Raw genomic sequence first — 18,062 nt, 5'->3', positions numbered from 1 at the left:
GTAAAAAAAAAGCATTGGTGAGTGAGATAGGTATGCTATGGAAAAGGTATAGAAAATAGGGGAGCACTACCATTTTAATAATGGCGATACGCCCAGTCACGGATGCAGTGTTCCACTTGTGTAGTCAGGTGGTCGACTGCCAGACCACAGTTCAAGCATGTCACCTGTTCTTTATAGAGATGGACATAAACACCGAAATACTGAACTGTGTCCTCGCACCAAGCCACAGGAAAGTCGGAGTGAATCCGAGTGGTGGCCACTGTGAGCGGGAAGAGCTCAGATTTAGCGCAATTAATGTGTAAACCAGTTAACCTCCCCAATCTGCACATAGTATTGGATCCAAGTTCACATTCTGGTGATGTATGAAGATTAAAATATCGTCGGCATAAAGCAACAAAAGCAGCAGGCTTGTATGCAAGTGCTTTTTCTGTAAGAGGTGCACCAAGGGCTCCACTGCCGCTATAAACAGCAATGGCGATAGTGGGCATCCTTGCCATGTACCTTTAGTGATTGCAAATGTAGACGATAACGCTCCATCTATCTGAATTCTGGCTGTCGGCTGAGAGTATAGCAATGTAATTAGGGAGGAGAAATGTGCGGAAAGCCCATTTTATGGATCACGGCATGTAAGAATGGCCATTCCAGGGAGTTGAAGGCTTTTTCTGCATCCATCACTGCTGCAGGGACTTTAGGGGAAATTCTATTAAGGGCTGAAAATATTGTACGTAGATTTAGAGCGGTGAGGGACAATTCCAGAATGGACTGGGGAGATGAACTGGTCCATAAGGAGGGCAAGGCAAGTGGCTAATAGTTTAGCTCGGATTTTGTTATCAAAGTTAAGGAGGGACAGGGTTCGGTAAGATCCACAAAATGTAGGGTCTTTACCTGGTTTAAGAAGAGGTGTGAGCACTGCCTCACGTAGAGGGAGCGGGACTCCGTTCTCCAGAGCCTCCGAATACATTGCAAGGTGATGCGGTGTTAGCACATGCTTATAGGCCTTATAGAAAGTGCCTGTAAAGCTGTCCAGGCCTGATGCCTTTGAGCTAGCCGTCAAGTCTATGGCCGCAGTGATCTCCTCAGTGGAGATAAGCTCACTGAGGAACTGTTGTTGGGCGGTTGTGAGCCAGACCATGGCTACCTTGTCGAGGTAGGTCGCCCTCTCAGTGGGATAGTCGGCCAATTGTGTGGAGTAAATGCAGCAGTAATAAATATGGAGGTCGTCTGCACACCCACGGTGTCCGCAACGCAAGTGCCACTGGAGAGTTGTTAGCCGGAGACATGTGAAACCATCTCGGTGGTCATAACAGCCAAGAAAGTGTCCATACTGGTCGCTCTCCTTCAGCATAGAGATGAGCTCGAGCATACGTCCCAAATAATGGGCCTCTTGCTCCACGAGCTCACGGAACTCCGCCAGCAGTGTAGCCTACAGTGGGAAATGATCCCAGTGATTAGGTGTATCACTGTGCATTCAAGGTCTGCCAGTTCCTCTTAAACACGAGACAGGCTTCTCTATATGTCCCATAATATTCTGGACTGCTTGGCCAAACACACGCCCCTAATGTACGCCTTACAGGCCTCACAAACTGTAGTCTGAGATCACACAGTTCCTTGATTGAGTTCAAAATATTCAAGAATAGTAGCGCAGAGTTCTGTACGAAAGAGTTTGGCATGTAGTGCCATACTGGGGAACTGCCACTGTTGTTCAAGCTGCCCCTTTCCCTCCAACAGGAACGGTAGAGCCAGCCCCACAGGAGTGTGATTGGACAACATGCATGGTAGATGCTTGACATCATGGAGCCATGGCACAAGCATGGCTGATATCAGTCAACAGTCAATACAGGACCACGTGTTATGCAGCGCTGATCAGTAGGTGCAGACCGGTGCATTGGCATATCGGAGATGTGAGGGATCTTTAAGGAAGTATGCATCACAAAGATCATGGAGCATGGAGCGGGAGTGGGGTTTCCCTGCTGAGTTTCCGGCCGTGGTGGCTAACCAGGGAATCGAGGAGCATATTGAAGTGCCCTCCCAGTATAATATGGTCCATGCAATTAGTCTGATTCTGCAGTGTCTGAAAAAAGTCCAGGTTGTTAATGTTGGGAGCGTATATGTTGGCCAGTAGCACAAGGTGACCTGCCAAATGGCCCGCCACAGTACGTAGGGGACCCCTTCATCAGCCTGAATGGCATAGGGCATAAAGGAACCTGTTTATGAATCAATATGCAGACCCCCCCTTTCAGTAAGCATTGTAGCCAGCAAAGAAGCTTCGCCTAGGTGGCAGCAAAGCTGTGAGAGGGTAAGGGTGGGTCTCCTGTAGGAAAGCAATAGTTATGTTGTGCTGTTGCAGATATTGTAAAACTTGTTTCCTCTTGCGAGGGTTATTGAGGCCTTAAATATTCCATGACAGGAAGATTATGTCGGCAGAGGAGAATACAGCATTATTAGGATGCATGTGTAGATGTCAGACATGGACCGAAACAGAGCATGTATGGTATAAGTGTGTTGACATTTGGCCATGCCAAAGTACAATAGCACTCAAACAAACAACCTATTGGACAACATCCCCCACTCCCCTCCCACACATGGCTGAGCTATGCCAGGAGGATCCCAAAAAAGCCCACAATTTCCCCCATTCAACCATGGTACAAAAAATGATGGCGGTGGCAATGCTACAGAGGTAAGGGTCCGGCAGGAAGAAAGGTCTGTTTACCATTGTAAATAATGACGGGTCCTCATAGTCGAACTTGTATGAGTGGCGCATGTGCCCTTATAACAAATGAGAAGAACACAAGTGATTCAGTACTGGATGTCTAGACCGTCACACAATCAATGTACCTAGTGGCAATGTGACTCAGTCTTGTGCAAAAAGTTCTATATTGATGACCAGCTGCAACGCTGGTGATGAATGATCCTGTGGGGTGCACCCAGGGGCAAGTGGGTGGATGTTCTCAGCCTGCAAAATGCCATGGCATCCGTTGGAGTGTCAAAAAAATCTAGCCTTCCCATCAATGTTCACGCAAAGCTTGGCTAGATACAACATGCGATACAGTCCAAGCTTTGGTTAAGCCAGGTAAGGGAGATCGTGTCCCCCTTGGTATTGGAGTGGCCTCAAATCACGCACCCATCTGAGCACTATGCACGTGCCCTGCCTGTCCAAGCGCTCCCCCATGTATTCCAGGCGGGTTGCAATAGTATCAAAGTGGACACCAATAGCCCTGAAATCTACCCTGAGCTCAGTCATGATGGCATCCAAGTTGGCTGACTGTGTGGGTTCGGGGACTCCAGTCGAAGCCCTCCTCCATGTTTGATGCAATTGATAGGTTATCCGGGGATTTGGCTTATCAAAAGTGAGCTTGAGCTGCTTTGGGTTTCCATGACCCATCTTCACAGAAAATGCTGTCCTGCTGTTTCCCACTTATAGAGGTGGCTAGAGCGCTGATCATTTCTAGCCCACACGTCAACTCAGATGGCAGGGGCCCCTGGTGTCATCAGCGATAGCACCTCAGTGCTTGTTGACAGCTGTATGATCGTTCAGATCCCCATGCAAAAAAAAGGGGGGGCCTGCACGTGTGGTTGCTAGTCCCCTAGTGCAATATGCTCGTGGAATGCCTCAGTATTGTATTAGGGAGGAACACGGGGTGGCTAAGGCCTCAGATGACTATAGGCTGGCTGCAGGGCCAGAATGCTGATACAGGGATTAGTTATCAGGCCGGTAAGGCGGTCAGTTGCAGCACATGGTGTGGAGCATTGTGAGGTGCGCACAAGCAAGAATTAGGCCATTTACCCTGGCCACCTCATGTGTCTCCACCGCGCTCCACCATGAACCAGGCAGGTTTCTCATCAAGGCTGTATCAGTGTGTAGTGCCATGGCCCAGCTGCTAGCAAAGCAGGCTGGGGAGACGTTGCACGCAGGCCACACAGGTCCGGGCCAAGGCAGCCAGCTGAGCATGTCTGAATGTTCTGCTGGGCTTCTCAGTCGATTAAGTACTTAAGGCAGGAATATACGGCACAGGCCGTGCGGCCCACCCATCCTGCACCTCAGGCCCCTGTTGCCTCAGGGACTCTGAGGTGCGTCGTAGTTGCTGGTTGTCATTTCACAGTCCCGCTTGCCTGCGGGACCCATTGTGCATAGTTCAGCCCCCTGTGTCTTCAGGGCTCACAGGGAGGACTTCAAGGCCAAAGAAACACCTCAGGTTCCCATCCGTGCAGTGTGTCAGGACCACTGCCACCAGAGCTTCAACACCGAGCGGCCATCTTGGTTGCCGGCGTGAGTACGCCCCGTGTTTTCACTTTATTACGATTTGCGTGGTACATAAATACTTAACACAGTGCCTTCCAATTTCTTACACAGACCAATAATTTATTTGTGTGTGTGCAATTGTGAGCATGTTACAGTGGTCTGGTTCACTGCTTAATTTAAAAAAAGAAGAAAACAAAAGTTAATTTGCCCAATTTGTTACTTAGGATTCTGCTGCCCGCAACTCTCACAGGCGACCCCCTCTCCCCCCAACTGGTACTAACCTTTTGCTGCATGGACAATGACGAGACCTGGTTAGCAGAAAGTGAGAAACCTTTCCTGATAGTAGCCTTGTAGGAATTTAGCCCTGGATGAAAACATTGGATCAAACAGTGCGCTGTACGGCCCGATTTTCACTTACATTTGCGAAAAAGCCAAATGCTCTGAAAGGGAATGCATGAAATATTCCAGTACAGTCGTGGTTCCATTTGAGAGAGGGAAGGGCCAAATGAAGAGAATCCTTGTCCCTTTTTCCTCGAGTTCGAATAAAAGTTTACATTTACATGTATATTATGTGACAAAATAAACCAAATCAGGGGTAAAAACACACCATTAACAATTAAATTATGCCTAATCATTTAAGGTACTCGTATGTAAATTAAACCTATGAAGTGTAATTCCTATTAAAACAATTGTGTAGTTTTAAATTGATTTTTGGACGGATGAAAGCCTTTGTTCAGATCCCATTAGAAATGTTATACAGTTACAAGTATGTTTAGACCAAGAAATAAAAGCAGCAAAATTGCATGTCCCTTCTCTGAGCTATGTGTAGAGCACCATGTAAACCCTTTATTCTTTGCCACTTTGTCAGTGTTATCATGTGACACCATGTATGTCGCCAGACGTATAAAAAGGAACACCCCAAAAAGTGATTGCTAGTACAAGGCCCAAGCCGCAGACATCAGAGTTGTATTATTAACATAGCAAAGCTGATGTAGCAGACTTGGGAAATATCCATCACATTGTACAGCACAGCCTCATACTAATGTGTCTCTGAAGCACTTTTGAATTTCTGAGTAACATTTTACACATATCCTCCAATAAAACAGATGTTCATATGACACGAAGGAGGATTAAGTGAGTGACCGCAGAGACAGGAGTGCACACATGACATAAACTAAGAGAAAAGGCACAACAGCAAAAATCAACTCAGCAAAAACATAACGTGACAGAATAGGATACGTGTTTTCGAGCAATGAGCAGAGGAGAAGGTAAAGGTCACGGTCAAGGTGTGATATGCCAGGTATATCCTTCACATTTGAGTGACACCATTTATGGAATCTATAGAAAATGAGTGTACAGAACCGTGCAAGCTCTGCCAAACCGACCATCAAGGACGAATAAATAAAGAATCTTGCAGTAGATATGTATTTAGGTTTTGCAAGTATTTTTTCCGGTCCTATGAGCTCCTACTCAAGACATGCACCCAAAAAAGTACACTTGCTGAAACTGTTATGCTGCCGTACTATTAGCAGGTCTGCAGATGCAATATGGACTCGCAGACAATATGCTTTCTCAGGGGTGGCTCCTCCGTAATGGTGGAGTAGCGTCGCCCCCCTGGCCCAGAGCCAGGAGATGAAAAATGAAACAATAGTTACACTTTCATTTTATTTTTCATCTGATGGCTCAGCCAGCAGTGCAGGGTGGGGCAGGAATGGACCACGGGAGGTCGGAGGAAGAGAGAGTGCACCTAGGTGTGCATATGTGTTTGGCCGGCCGTCTGAGGATGGCCAAACACACACGCGCACTTGGGTTTCTCCAGCCCGGCTGTGCTCACAGTTCACTCTTTCACAAAGGAGGAAAACTTAGGCCTTTCTTCCAGTGCAGTTCGCTGGTGCAGGATGCCATAGTGAGAATTTGGTCTTTAACAAAGTCAGGCCTTCTCATTTGTCCCATTCTCTTTAGAAATCAAATGAGGGGAAAATGATATGCTCCAGTAACTGCAGCAGCATGTTTCTTTCTCCTAATTACTTTTGCTCCTGGTTCCCTGTTAAATTGCCTTTAGGACACTGGTACTATTAAGGACAATTCCCTCAGCTACATCTCCTGGAATCCCTCTCCAGCTGAATTTGGTCCTCATCTTTTTACATTTGCGAGTGCCCCTTCTCTCTATTATTGTCTGGACTGGATACTTCCCCCCTGCCTGAAGGTTTTATGTTGCTTGTCTTTTTTCCCCATTTTGCATTTTTTGTGACCCTTCAGAAGAACATCAGCTGCTTCCGCATGATATTCAGAAGTGTTATGCAACACAGAGGCCACAGGAAAGTCATCTTACTTCTGGCAGCTATGACGCGAGCAGGTTCAACACTTGTGTCAAACACATGACAGCAACCGTACATAGTGCTTGTTAAGGACTGCGTAGGAAAAAACTGCCCAGACTCTGAACACGTCACGAAGGCAGCAGCAGGTCATGGAGGGTGATGGTTCGCTTCAGGCAGCTGGCAAATGCTCAGTAACTTAATTGGAGCAGACCCATGCATATTAGAACAGTGGGGTACATGGCTGGGACAGTGTGGATGGTATGTTTGTAGTCATTGTTACTGGACTGCACTGTACAGGGACAACAAGTACCTATCGACCTGCGCAGGTATCGTCACCCACAGTGCTAGTCATGTTCTGCAGACCCAAAGCTGCTCCTGAGAACAGACCCTGGCTTAAGCAAGCAGAGCAGGTGAGTGACCAATGAGGTTGCTGCACATATAATAATGAGCGGGAGAGGCAGCCAGGTTCACGCTGCCTTACCTGCCAGGCCATGCATGCTCCAGCAATGCCCTAGATAAGCATAACTGCTTGAATAAATCAATGTGGGACACTGGAACGGGTAAAGGGTGGGCCAGCACAGCAGTGCAAGAGTAAGAAAGCTCCCTCTGCTTCCTTCAGGTCGTACTGCGACTCCTCCAGGTGATGGGGACAACAACGGGATCACATGCTGGCAAGAAAGGACAAAGAAGCAACACCCAATTTTGCAAAGGCCCTGCAGACCGCGGCCTGTTGTGGGAGTGAAAGATTCCCCATTCCCAAACATAAGTGCTGGTGAGGCACACAGGCACAGACAGGCACAAATGAACCACTGGATGCACAAACTCCTATTTTCTGCGGACAAGGGCTACAAATTAGAATGCATTTTCTTATTTTGTATTAAATATTTTTATTTAGAGTCAGTCATGATTATCAAAATATTCTACAAGTATGCAGCATAGATAACAACCTGAACGGTGGCAAAATGTGTATAAATGAAAATGGGAAATGCCGCGAAAGCACCACATAAAAGAAAGAAAAAAAAATAAGAAAATAGGTATGCAACATCATATACATGACAGGTCTTCAAGTTGCACCAAACCCAGCTCCATTTTACTTGTATTAAACCAAGAAAAGAGGAGTAACTACTGATCTGGGTATAATCCGTTTTACATTTACAAATACCCTCCACAGCTTAATGACATCCTACTTAAGTAGTACCCAGACAAGCCCATTTACAATTCACACTTGATCCCAGTTAAAGCCGGGCCAGATTTTCCTAAGCCATTTCAATTGCCTTAGGGCCTCTAGCCTTAGCAATAGCTGATTCACATTCATATATTTGACAAATGATTGCCCACCACTCAGCCACCAGGAAATAGCCACGCCCGAACTATACATAGCCAAGCAAATAATAATCGACATCAGAGTACTAAAGCCATAAGTGTGCATGATTTTATGGCACTGCATTATCTCCTTGGAGAATAGCTTGAAATTATAGCCTGGGCGGTCTGTTACTAACTGAATGGCACCAGCCCAAAATCTACATAACACAGGGCAACTCACAAACGTGTACTTTATCAGCTGCATGACAACCACACTTCAGGCACTGAATCTTAGTTGAATTATGGTTGATTGTCCATTTGGAAATACGGCCTGGTGTATAGTAAAGCATACAGATCATGTTGAACTGCTGTAATTTAGGGCTTACCGAGCGGGCAGATTTTTCGACAATCTGTAGGGCGCCCTGAATTTCATCAGAAAAAATCTGTTTCAAGCACCCTGCTTCACTTGGTAGCAAGCAGCACGCTATATAAATATCTTCACTATATAAACTAAATCTCTCATGTAGCACAATGATCAAGGCTTTCTCGGAAGCATCATATAAATAAAATAGAATGCCCGACTCGCCAAGATTGTCTCCTTGCATCCAAGTAAAATGCAGTCTTGCAGCTGCAAGTATGTTAAAAAGAACGGATGAGGAACCTCGTATAACACCTGCAGACAAGCAAATGAGCAAATTCCATCACTATTATGTAGCTGTCCAAGAGTTAAAAACCCCAGCCTTGCCCAAGCTTTCCCAATTGGATAGTGAAATATCTCAGGAAATGCTGGGTTTCCCCAAAGCAGCATATATGCATGTAAGGTGGCAATTGGGTACTTAGCGTAGATCTCTCGCCATATGCAAAAAATGTCTCTGATGACTTTAAGTCTCACAAGTTTGAAGTAGTTGGGATCATTGAGCTTATGAAGGAGGAGCCTGGCATCTACCCCTAAAGCCAATTCATACCCTAAGATAGCCAGTTCTGGTTCCCAGCCAGTAAGCAAATTCCGTATGCGACCTGCAAAGGTTGTCAAAAATATAGCTTAAAGTCGGGCAGTTAGAGCCCCTCCTTGACTGTATGGCAGTTTCAGAAGCAAATAGCCTGCTTTGCCCACCTGTACCCCCCATATGAAACTGCCTACAGCGCCCTCAAGCCAAATGAAGAAGGGATCCGAAATTCAAAGTGGGATAGCACAAAACAAGTACAGGAATTGTGACAGGATATTAATTCTGATAATAATACATTGGCCTATAATACTAATAGGAAGCCCGTTCCAAAGATTTAATTTGGCAGTGACCGTATGCAGTAAAGGCTCATAATTGAATTTAACGATACTATCAACCCCACTATCATTCCTGACTCCCAAACAAATAGCAGTTGGAATCACCCCGGAACTGCATCTGCTGGCTTGAAATTGAGCAAAAGTTGAGTTTTAGCCAGGTTTTGCTTATAGCCAGAAAATGCACCAAACTTATTAGCTTAGTTTGTTGTATGTTTAATGGCCACCCTTGGATCTACAGAGAAAAAGGAATCATCATCAGCATAGGCAGCAAGTTTAAGCTCGTAGCCATCGGATCTCAGTGGCACTATCCCTTCATTTAAAAGAAGGTATTTCAAATGAAGCTCAATATGGAAGGGGCGAGCATGAGGAGGGCGAGTGGGCACCCGTGTTGCGTGCCCCTGACAACTGCAAATGTTGAGGAACAGCTCCCTCCATAGACTAATCTAGCCATAGGGCTTTGATAGAGGGATTGAATCCACCAAAGAAGTCGGCCCTTGAATCCCAAGACACCCAAATAACCCCCATAAGCATTCCCACACCACCCAGTCAAAAGACTGCTCAGCATCTAATAAAATCATGCCCATCCTCATACCGTCCGTCTCTGCTGCATCAAACGCCGCCACTGTCAAATTAGTATGGCTGGTAGTAACTCTTTCCGGGACAAAACCATGGTGTTGAGACAAGACCAATATCTTTGCATCTGAGTTCATTAAAGAAATAAGATAAGAGACCCCTGCTCCTCCGAGGGGCTTACCCTTTTTCAGGAGAACAGCAGGGTTAGTGTGATTGCATGTGGGGCTTTATCTAACCCCTCCTATCTATATGACTGATCAGCATCATGAATTCTGGCACCATAATATTGCTAAAGCTTTTTATAAAATTTGAGCAGGATAGGATCTTCCCCAGCAGCTTTCCCAGAAGGTGGAGCCTTCACAGCATCCTCTAATTCAGACACAGTTATATCCCTCAGTAAGGCCAAATGTGGCACTCTACACCCCTGTAGATATTCCAACAGATCAGACTGGTTGAATAATTGGGGGACTATGAAGATCAGCCAATCAATTAGGATTTTGTAAAGCGCACTACTCACCTGTGAGGGTCTCAAGGTGCTGAGGAGGGGGGAAGAAGGGGAGAGGGGGCAGGTGCTGCTACTGCTCCAACAGCCAGGTCTTGAGAAGTTTCCTGAAGGTAAGGAGGTCTTTGGTCTGGTGCAGGTGGGTGGGAAGAGTGTTCCAGATTTTGGCAGGGAGGTGCAGAAATGATCTGCCGCTGGTTGTATTTCTGCCGACATGTGAGACATTTGCGAGGGCGAGGTCGGCAGAGCGGGGATGCCAGTTTGGGGTGTAGAAGGAGAGCCATCTGTTGAGGTATTCTGGCCCGGTATTGTGCAGTGCTTTGTGAGCAAGGGTGAGGAGTTTGAAGGTGATTCTCTTGTTGACTTGGAGCCAGTGCAGTTTTCTCAGGTGGTCTGTGATGTGGCAGTGGTGGGGGATGTCCAGGATGAGGCATGCGGAGGTGTTCTGGATGCGTTGCAGCCTCTTCTGGAGTTTGGCCGTGGTTCCTGCGTAGAGGGCATTGTCGTAGTCCAGTTAGCTTCTTGCGAAGGCTTGGGTGGCTGTTCTTCTGGTTTCGGTGGGTATCCAATTGTAGATCTTTCAGAGCATGCGGAGGGTGTTGAAGCAGGAGGAGGCTATGGCATTGACATGCTGGGTCATGGATAATGAGGAGTCCAAGATGAATCCTAGGTTGCGTGAGTGGTCGGTTGGAGTTGGAGTGGCTCCGAGAGTGGCAGGCCACCAGGAGTCATCCCATGCAGAAGGGGTGGAGCCGAAGATGAGGACTTCTGTCTTATCAGATCCTGATAAGAAAGTGTAACCTGCTCTGTAAAAGCTTGAGGACTAGTATGCACACTCTGTCTGTCCCTTTAATACTATGGATGGTATACATTGTCCAGATTTCTTATCTGCACTCTGAAATGCCAATACTCACTCAAACAGACTTGCCGTATTTATACTGAACCACTTTATTTTTTAGATAACTAGAAGACATGTTTTCCCTGAATCATCGATCTAGGAGACTGCGGTCCTCGATTAACTCAAGGAATGCAACTTGTTCCCCATTATCTCCAGTAGCAATTGGCTGGGCATGTCGAAGCTCTAATTCCTGCACCCTCTGACACATCTGATTTACCCTCTCTTGCACTGCCCTATTCTTAGTGAGAATAAACTGCAAGGTGACCTCACGTATATATGCTTTCATAGCATTCCAAACCACCTGCAGTGGGGCCGTTCCAGTGTTCCACCTTATAAACTCCCTTAATAACCCTGCCATATATCTTTGGGTATCCGAGATAGCAAGGAGGGGACGAGGAAACGTAAAGTGCCTGTGTCAGTGGGTGACCAGAGAGTAATAAGAACTGGATTGCCAATTTCCAAAATGGATGCTCTTGTCTTGGGCATGTGTTGTTGTGCATGACGATTAGAAGAGACTATCTTGTAGTCCATCATGCAATTACTGTCACCCATCAGAATTAGGTCACTCACCCAATCTAATAATTCTAGACAAAGCAAGTCAAAAATACCAGAGTAATCAGTATTCAGGCCACACACTACACAGATCACATACTTTCGGCCATATACCAAAAGCTGAGCAATCGTCCACATTCCCCTTGCATCTGCTCATGTTTTAAGTATCTTAACCTCTATGTGTCTACCAGACATTATAGCTACCCCAAATAGAAACAGACTGTGAGGTGCTAACAATATAGTGTTGTAGCCCAGTTGTTTCAGCAATGAGCGATCCTCATATGCTAGGTGTGTCTCAGTGAGACACAATTGCAGCATGTACAAAATTACCTCTTTTCATACCAGCTGGCGCTTGCCTGCTTGATCCCAGCTAGCCACATTCCAAAACATGATTTTCAACCCAGCCATTGCCATATATCAGCCACCCCTAAGCCAACTCCCAAACACTGACGTAAAACAGACAGCATGCATTTTGAGGCAGGATCTGCAGCTTCGGGTGCTCTAATTCACTTGGTCATCTAAGGATAAGTTATTTTATAAAATATTAGCCTTTCAGGGATTTTACCTTTTTGTACGATGTGATGGCCATATCACACAATCACCATTTTTGTATGAAACTCCAAGCCCTGTGAGCATGGCCACAACTCCTAACTGGATTGCTGCAGGTTTGATGGTATTTAAAGCCAGTGTCTAGCTGTGCAAAACTTTATCACAATAAAATTACCATTTCAAACACTTTAATTGTCCTTGATATTCTACTAGCTAACTGAGGAATATCATCATTATCTAACTTGTTACAGTTGACGACCAGAGAATGAACGTCTTGTCACCTTGCCTGAATAGTAGGATTCCTCCTAGCTGAGGAATGCGATTGACCAATTTGGAAAAAACAGTATGTGACCATTCTGGCTAATAAAAGAGTCAGTATGTAAGCTGTCTAGACCAAATGCTTTTCCCCCAAAGCTAACAGGCTGATAATTTCTTTAACGTTTGCATCCTTTTGTCTAGGACTCATCAGCAGAAAAGGTGTATGGAAAAATATGCAATATTGAATTGGATTTGGGTTCCCTTCTCAGGTGTAGCTGTTCCTGAAGTAAAAAAGTAAGACATATTCTGCTTGTACGCACCTTCATCTGCACTGGTCTTATAGCTTTGATGTGTTTTCTATTTAATGAGGTGCACCAGGAATCTACGATATTTATTTACCAGTTTCTTGAATTTACTTTTGGCTTTCTTTTCCGCAAATACAGAGGTTCTTGTGTTTATAGTGTTTAAGACGTACTTGGCATATCCTTTGCTGATGAGAAACTGCTTTGGAATTTTGGTGTATGTGCATTTTTTCAAACGTTTTGCCCATGATGAAGAGTATGGTGGGCTTTACTCTGTCCATCAGAGTGGCATAGGTCATTAGGTCCACCACTGAGTGGTCAGAACACAACATATTCTAAAATAACCACTGGTCCAGAAGTGATCTGTGACTTAAAACCTCCGTCCACCACAATTTTTGTTTCTTAAAAACAAATTCCCAAATCAAGTAACTGATGAACCCAATATCCATGGAGTTTATACCCTGATTTTGGTTGGGGGTGGGAGGGTGTCATTGTTCCTTTTTTTCTGTTCATCACCACCAGGTTTTCAATGGTACATTTAATCATCACCTTAGCTAGGGTGGGCGGTCTGAACCCCTTGCACTGATAGCCAGTACTCCGTCAGGCCAAAGGAGTAATCTTTGTATTGACAGAACAATGGGGGCACCGGTAATGGAAAACTGAAGGTCTGCCCGACTGTAAATAGGGTTGGTGCACCGTGGATTTAGCAGAGACAGTACTCTGTCATGTTTGCAACCAAGTACCCTGCCCTCCAAACTGTAGATCAGGCCCTTTGTATTCTTCTCATATGGAAGTATTTCTTAAGGGCCAGGCCTCGGTGACCACAGCAATGTCAATAAGGGCTCTGGCATCCATACTTTTCTAACAGAGGGTATAGTACCTCATTCTAGGGGGTGATCCAAAATATTAGTTCATACTTTAATTGCTAAACCCCCCTCCCCACCCCACACCTTCTGCAGTAGTAAACATCTTTTTTTGAAACTTCTAACTGTTCATTCTTAAAGCTTAATAACTTTTTTCTAAGAATGATAATAATATTCATTGTGAATTATGTATGAGCAGTCTGGGGGGGATTACCAAAATAACACATTAAAAAAATGGCTACAAAGTGTGGAGCTTGCTAATATTTTTTGGGTTTGTTTTTAATTACTCCAATGAAAGGTTCACTGTGGTAAAGTGACACTCTTGGAGTTTTCAAAAAACAGGTATAAGGGCAAAAATATATTGTTTTCAGCGTAGTTAGAAAGAAATATTTTATTCAATATTCCCTAATTCTGTTTGCACATGTGTGAAAATAATGGGGAAAATGGGTCAGAAAAACATGGGTCAACGTAGAAAGTTAAACATTTCTAAAATCTAGGGAAACCTTTGAATGGAGTTATTTGTTGGTGTAGACTGTTCAAGGATTCCCAAAACATTTTATCGGAAAAAAAACATTAGCTTCAGGCTTTGCATCAGTAACTTTTTATATTGAAGGTCAGTCTCTGAAAGTAATAGATTGTTCCATTACCCAGACTGCTCTAGTGATTGAGTTAGCCAACATTTTTAGGCCTGGGCGGAGTGAACGAAGTCCAGCTTTGCGGAATTCCGTGCCCCACGGAGTCCTCCTGAATGCTGCGCCCAACTTAGAAGTGCTAAGCAGGGTTTGGCCTGGTCAGCCAGGTCCGACCCTGCTTAGCATTTCTGGGCTCTATCAGGAGGGTTGTAGGCAGTGAAAGCAGCTGTTTCAGCCCTCTTGTGCACTCGCCTGTCCTGTGTGCAGTGCATACTAGGCAGGGGGTGCCAAGAGGGCTGAAACAGCAGATTTATTTCGCTGCCTATGGCCTTGGCCTGAATTCAGATCAGAGCCATTGGCAGTGAAAACTGCCAGGCCTGTTGTGCACGGCCTGCCCTGTGTGCACTGCACACAGGGTAGGTCGATGCACAAGGGGCCTCAAACTGCAGCTTTCACTGCCTACGGCCATGGCCTGAATTCGGGCCAGAGCTGTAAGCAGCGAACGCTGCGGTTTCAGTCCTTATTTGTGCACACTGGTGCACAAACAATGACAAAACAAAAATGACAAAACAAAGAAAGAGACAAGAACTTACCTGGGTCTTCCCGGGGGTCCTCCTTTCCTCATCGTCCGATGTTGACGAAGAGTCCTCTCTAGCGGCTGCCTCCCTACTCTGCTCTGGTGCGCGCTGCAGCCCAGTTATGAGCTGCACAGCGCAGATTGTCTGTGCTTGTGCTGTGCAGCCCATATTGATCTTCAGATTTCCTGACATTCACACTAGCATGTAATGTTGAAATAAATTATACAAGCAGAGAGCTTAAGAGAAGGCAGTGAAAAGTGAGAGGAATGTGGATTGGTAGGGGAAACACAATATTTTGTAAAATAATCAACATTTTTAGGGCTTTCAAAACAGAGATGAGAGAAAGTGTATGAGTGTTTATCAGTGTTTGCATGCAGAACTCCCAGGTGAAATCCGGCATACACCTCACCATACCCGACTGAAAGCATTGGTACTCACATATTCATCAGAAAATACATTAGAGGGGTGTAACACCACAAATACCCCTCCCCCTAAAGCTACGCCCCTGGCTGTGGCTTAAAATTACATGTAATTGTGTACAATGATGACATTTGCTGAGAAGAGTAAGTGTTCCGTCATCTTTCATTCTCATACTGCTTAAAGAGGTATCCCACATGTAGCATATCATGTGTGATAACAATGGGCTGAAACTGAATTTTCAAAGAAAGCTGGCATCTACACCAGCTGGATGGCATATTTTAAGCGAGACGAACGGAGACACAGGATAATATAACATTTTGTGTTGAAACAATCTAAATATGAGGAAGTAAATGTTTATTAGCCACCACATGATGTTTGCAGAGCGTTGCGAGTAGAAACAGTAGTGTGATTCATGCTAAGCGCAAGCTTTTGCATTCTCTTATGCCACTAGTTTAAAAAAAACGTAATTGCTGGTAGATTTCCTATGGATGAGCGCCTTAAGAGTAAAAAACTGAAGCTGTTCCACTACCTAATTTATTTACAGGTGTGTAGTCAGAAATTTCTAACAGACTAGTCTGGGAAAGAACGTTGCTAGACTGAGAAAGGCGACGGCATTGTTTAAAAAATAATAATAAAATATAAGGTGGTCTTACCTTAAAAGGTTGTTGGGGAAAATAGTGTAAATCTGGTATTTGAGGACACGCTTGATCAGCAGCATTCATTAACAAAATTTTTAAAAAAAGTGTCTGGCAAAGAAGCTGGACCAGCAACTTTTGTCAGCGACTGATACAATTTAGATAGACGTTTGCGGGAGGGTTGGGAATCACATCCCCATAGCTTCTATTGGACCATTAGTGACAAGTTGTTAATTTTAAAACAAATAGTATTTTTTACGCGAGGGTTGGGAGCTCTCCTCCAATTAGTTTCAAGGAAACATTGAGAAAAATGGTACATTTTAAAAAACATATCAGCCTCATTTTCAAAACTCACATCGCAAAGGAGATACAGGCTACTGGTTCCGCTTTCTCTGTTCCAGAGAAACAAGGCATTTCTACCAGAAAGTGACTTCTGAAGAGTCATCCAATAAATGATCTTCACGCAGCCTGATGGAGGTAAAACCTAGGGTCCCACCTGACCCAAAAAAAGAGCATCTTCCATGCTGCAATATGATTGATCAAGGGACAGTAGCAGTCTGGCTGGATCACCTTTATGTAGAAAGAACGTTACCGTCGCCATCGTACAACCAGGATCAAGGCAGTGAGCAAGATCACTGGGTTTTGAGACACTGCAATAAGGAGGAGTACAAGACATGCATTTTTCTGCTGTGCACACGGGATCTGGGACGGCATCCATATGCAGTTCAGGCATTCTTCTTTCTTCCTCCATTTCTGGATGAAACTGGAAACACATTTCATCAAGGAACAGCATGCCCACAAGCAGGAAACCCGCTGCCAAGTGCTGCATTGTAATTTAATAGAACTCTCCACCCTCTATTTCCTATTTCACATATATCCCTTACTTGTGTGCAGCACTCCACTGCTTTGTAGTTAGATTTGAGTGGCCCTAGATACACACATAAATACATTTGTCAAAACAGTAGACCATGTTTTAGCACCACTCTTGACCATAGACTGCCTAAGGAACAGGCTATGGGAAAGGAGGATGTGCCATACCAGTCTGAGCTGCTGACTTCGTAGGTGGGGAACCATGTTCGAGTGTCTGCATCGGCACAACATCCTGTGATGCTGGGTATATCACTTTAACTCCCTGTGCCTACAATTCAGCAAGTGAGACACTCACGGGTGACTTGCTGTGCTTTACAAATCCAGGATTTGTTTATTTATTAACAGAATGGATATACTCATAGGAAGAAATAGTACCTTGACCCCTGGTAAGCTTCTTGAAGACAGGCAATATGGCTCTGCCACCAAAGTCATCAGCTTGGCCAATCAGAGCCTCCTTTAATGTATCGTACCCACACAGCACCACAGCAGGCTGAGCGCCAAGGTAAACAGTGAAGATGTCGCCATAGATCTCCCTGAGCTGAAAAGCATAAAAAGTGACAAGTCAAAAAGAGAGGAAGGGGAACATATCCACATAGAACAGTAATTTAAAGAATCAGAAGTATGGACAGCTAGGATACACACAAAGCTTTTTTTGAAGGCAGAACTTAGAAAACAGCTTTTAATGGCATGGTGAATGAAATATAAAGTGGTGAACTCTTGAGTAAATAATGAAGTCAGCATAAGTCAGACGTGAAGATATGTGATTACTGTAATGATATCTGGAGGCAGGCAGTATGTGCGAGTGTGCCTTATAGGACGATTACTTGTGTATGGACTACCCAGTTCAAAAGCAAGTGTCACACAGCTATACAAAACACATCTGCCTTGCTCTCTCATTGTATGATTTTGGATGTTCAATGATGCAAGAGTGCTGTGCTCTGTGGTGCAGAGGTAAGCAGAGAGCGAGAGATAATGCGAAAGACAGTCTGACTCTTTAGAATTGAAGGACTTTTAAAAAGACCAGTAAACCATGAATTTGATGCAGGCCTTTGGGGGACAGCCCTGGAATTCTACCAGGATTGATGCACTTTTGTGTTATTTTCATAGTCTGAACAGGTGTGAAGCTGTATGAAAGGCTGCTATCAAAGGTGTCAGTCTGGCGTGGGGAGTTCAGTTCACTCTAATGCTCACAGAGTTTGCCCAATATGGTGTCGGTGTTTGTAGGTAGAGCACCTTGCAGCGAGATGAGTGCTCATCAAAATGTGTCTATAGGGATGTTTTTAGAGAG

The 18,062-nt window shown here is 44.9% G+C and overlaps 1 protein-coding gene across 1 annotated transcript in view; it reads right to left on the bottom strand.

Moving 5' to 3' along the window:
- Nucleotides 1-18,062, bottom strand: part of LOC138246096 (cytochrome P450 2B2-like) — a 262,823-nt gene that overhangs the window by 158,954 nt on the left and 85,807 nt on the right. Inside the window, exon 2 of the mRNA XM_069200332.1 lies at nt 17,150-17,312. Within this exon, the coding sequence (XP_069056433.1) occupies nt 17,150-17,312 (163 nt within the window). The remainder of the gene's footprint in view (nt 1-17,149; nt 17,313-18,062) is intronic.

This window comes from Pleurodeles waltl, chromosome 7, assembly GCF_031143425.1.
Source record: "Pleurodeles waltl isolate 20211129_DDA chromosome 7, aPleWal1.hap1.20221129, whole genome shotgun sequence".
In the NCBI taxonomy this organism is placed as follows: domain Eukaryota; kingdom Metazoa; phylum Chordata; class Amphibia; order Caudata; family Salamandridae; genus Pleurodeles; species Pleurodeles waltl.
Note: the sequence above shows the minus strand (reverse complement) of the source record. Positions and strands in the feature narration are given on the sequence as shown.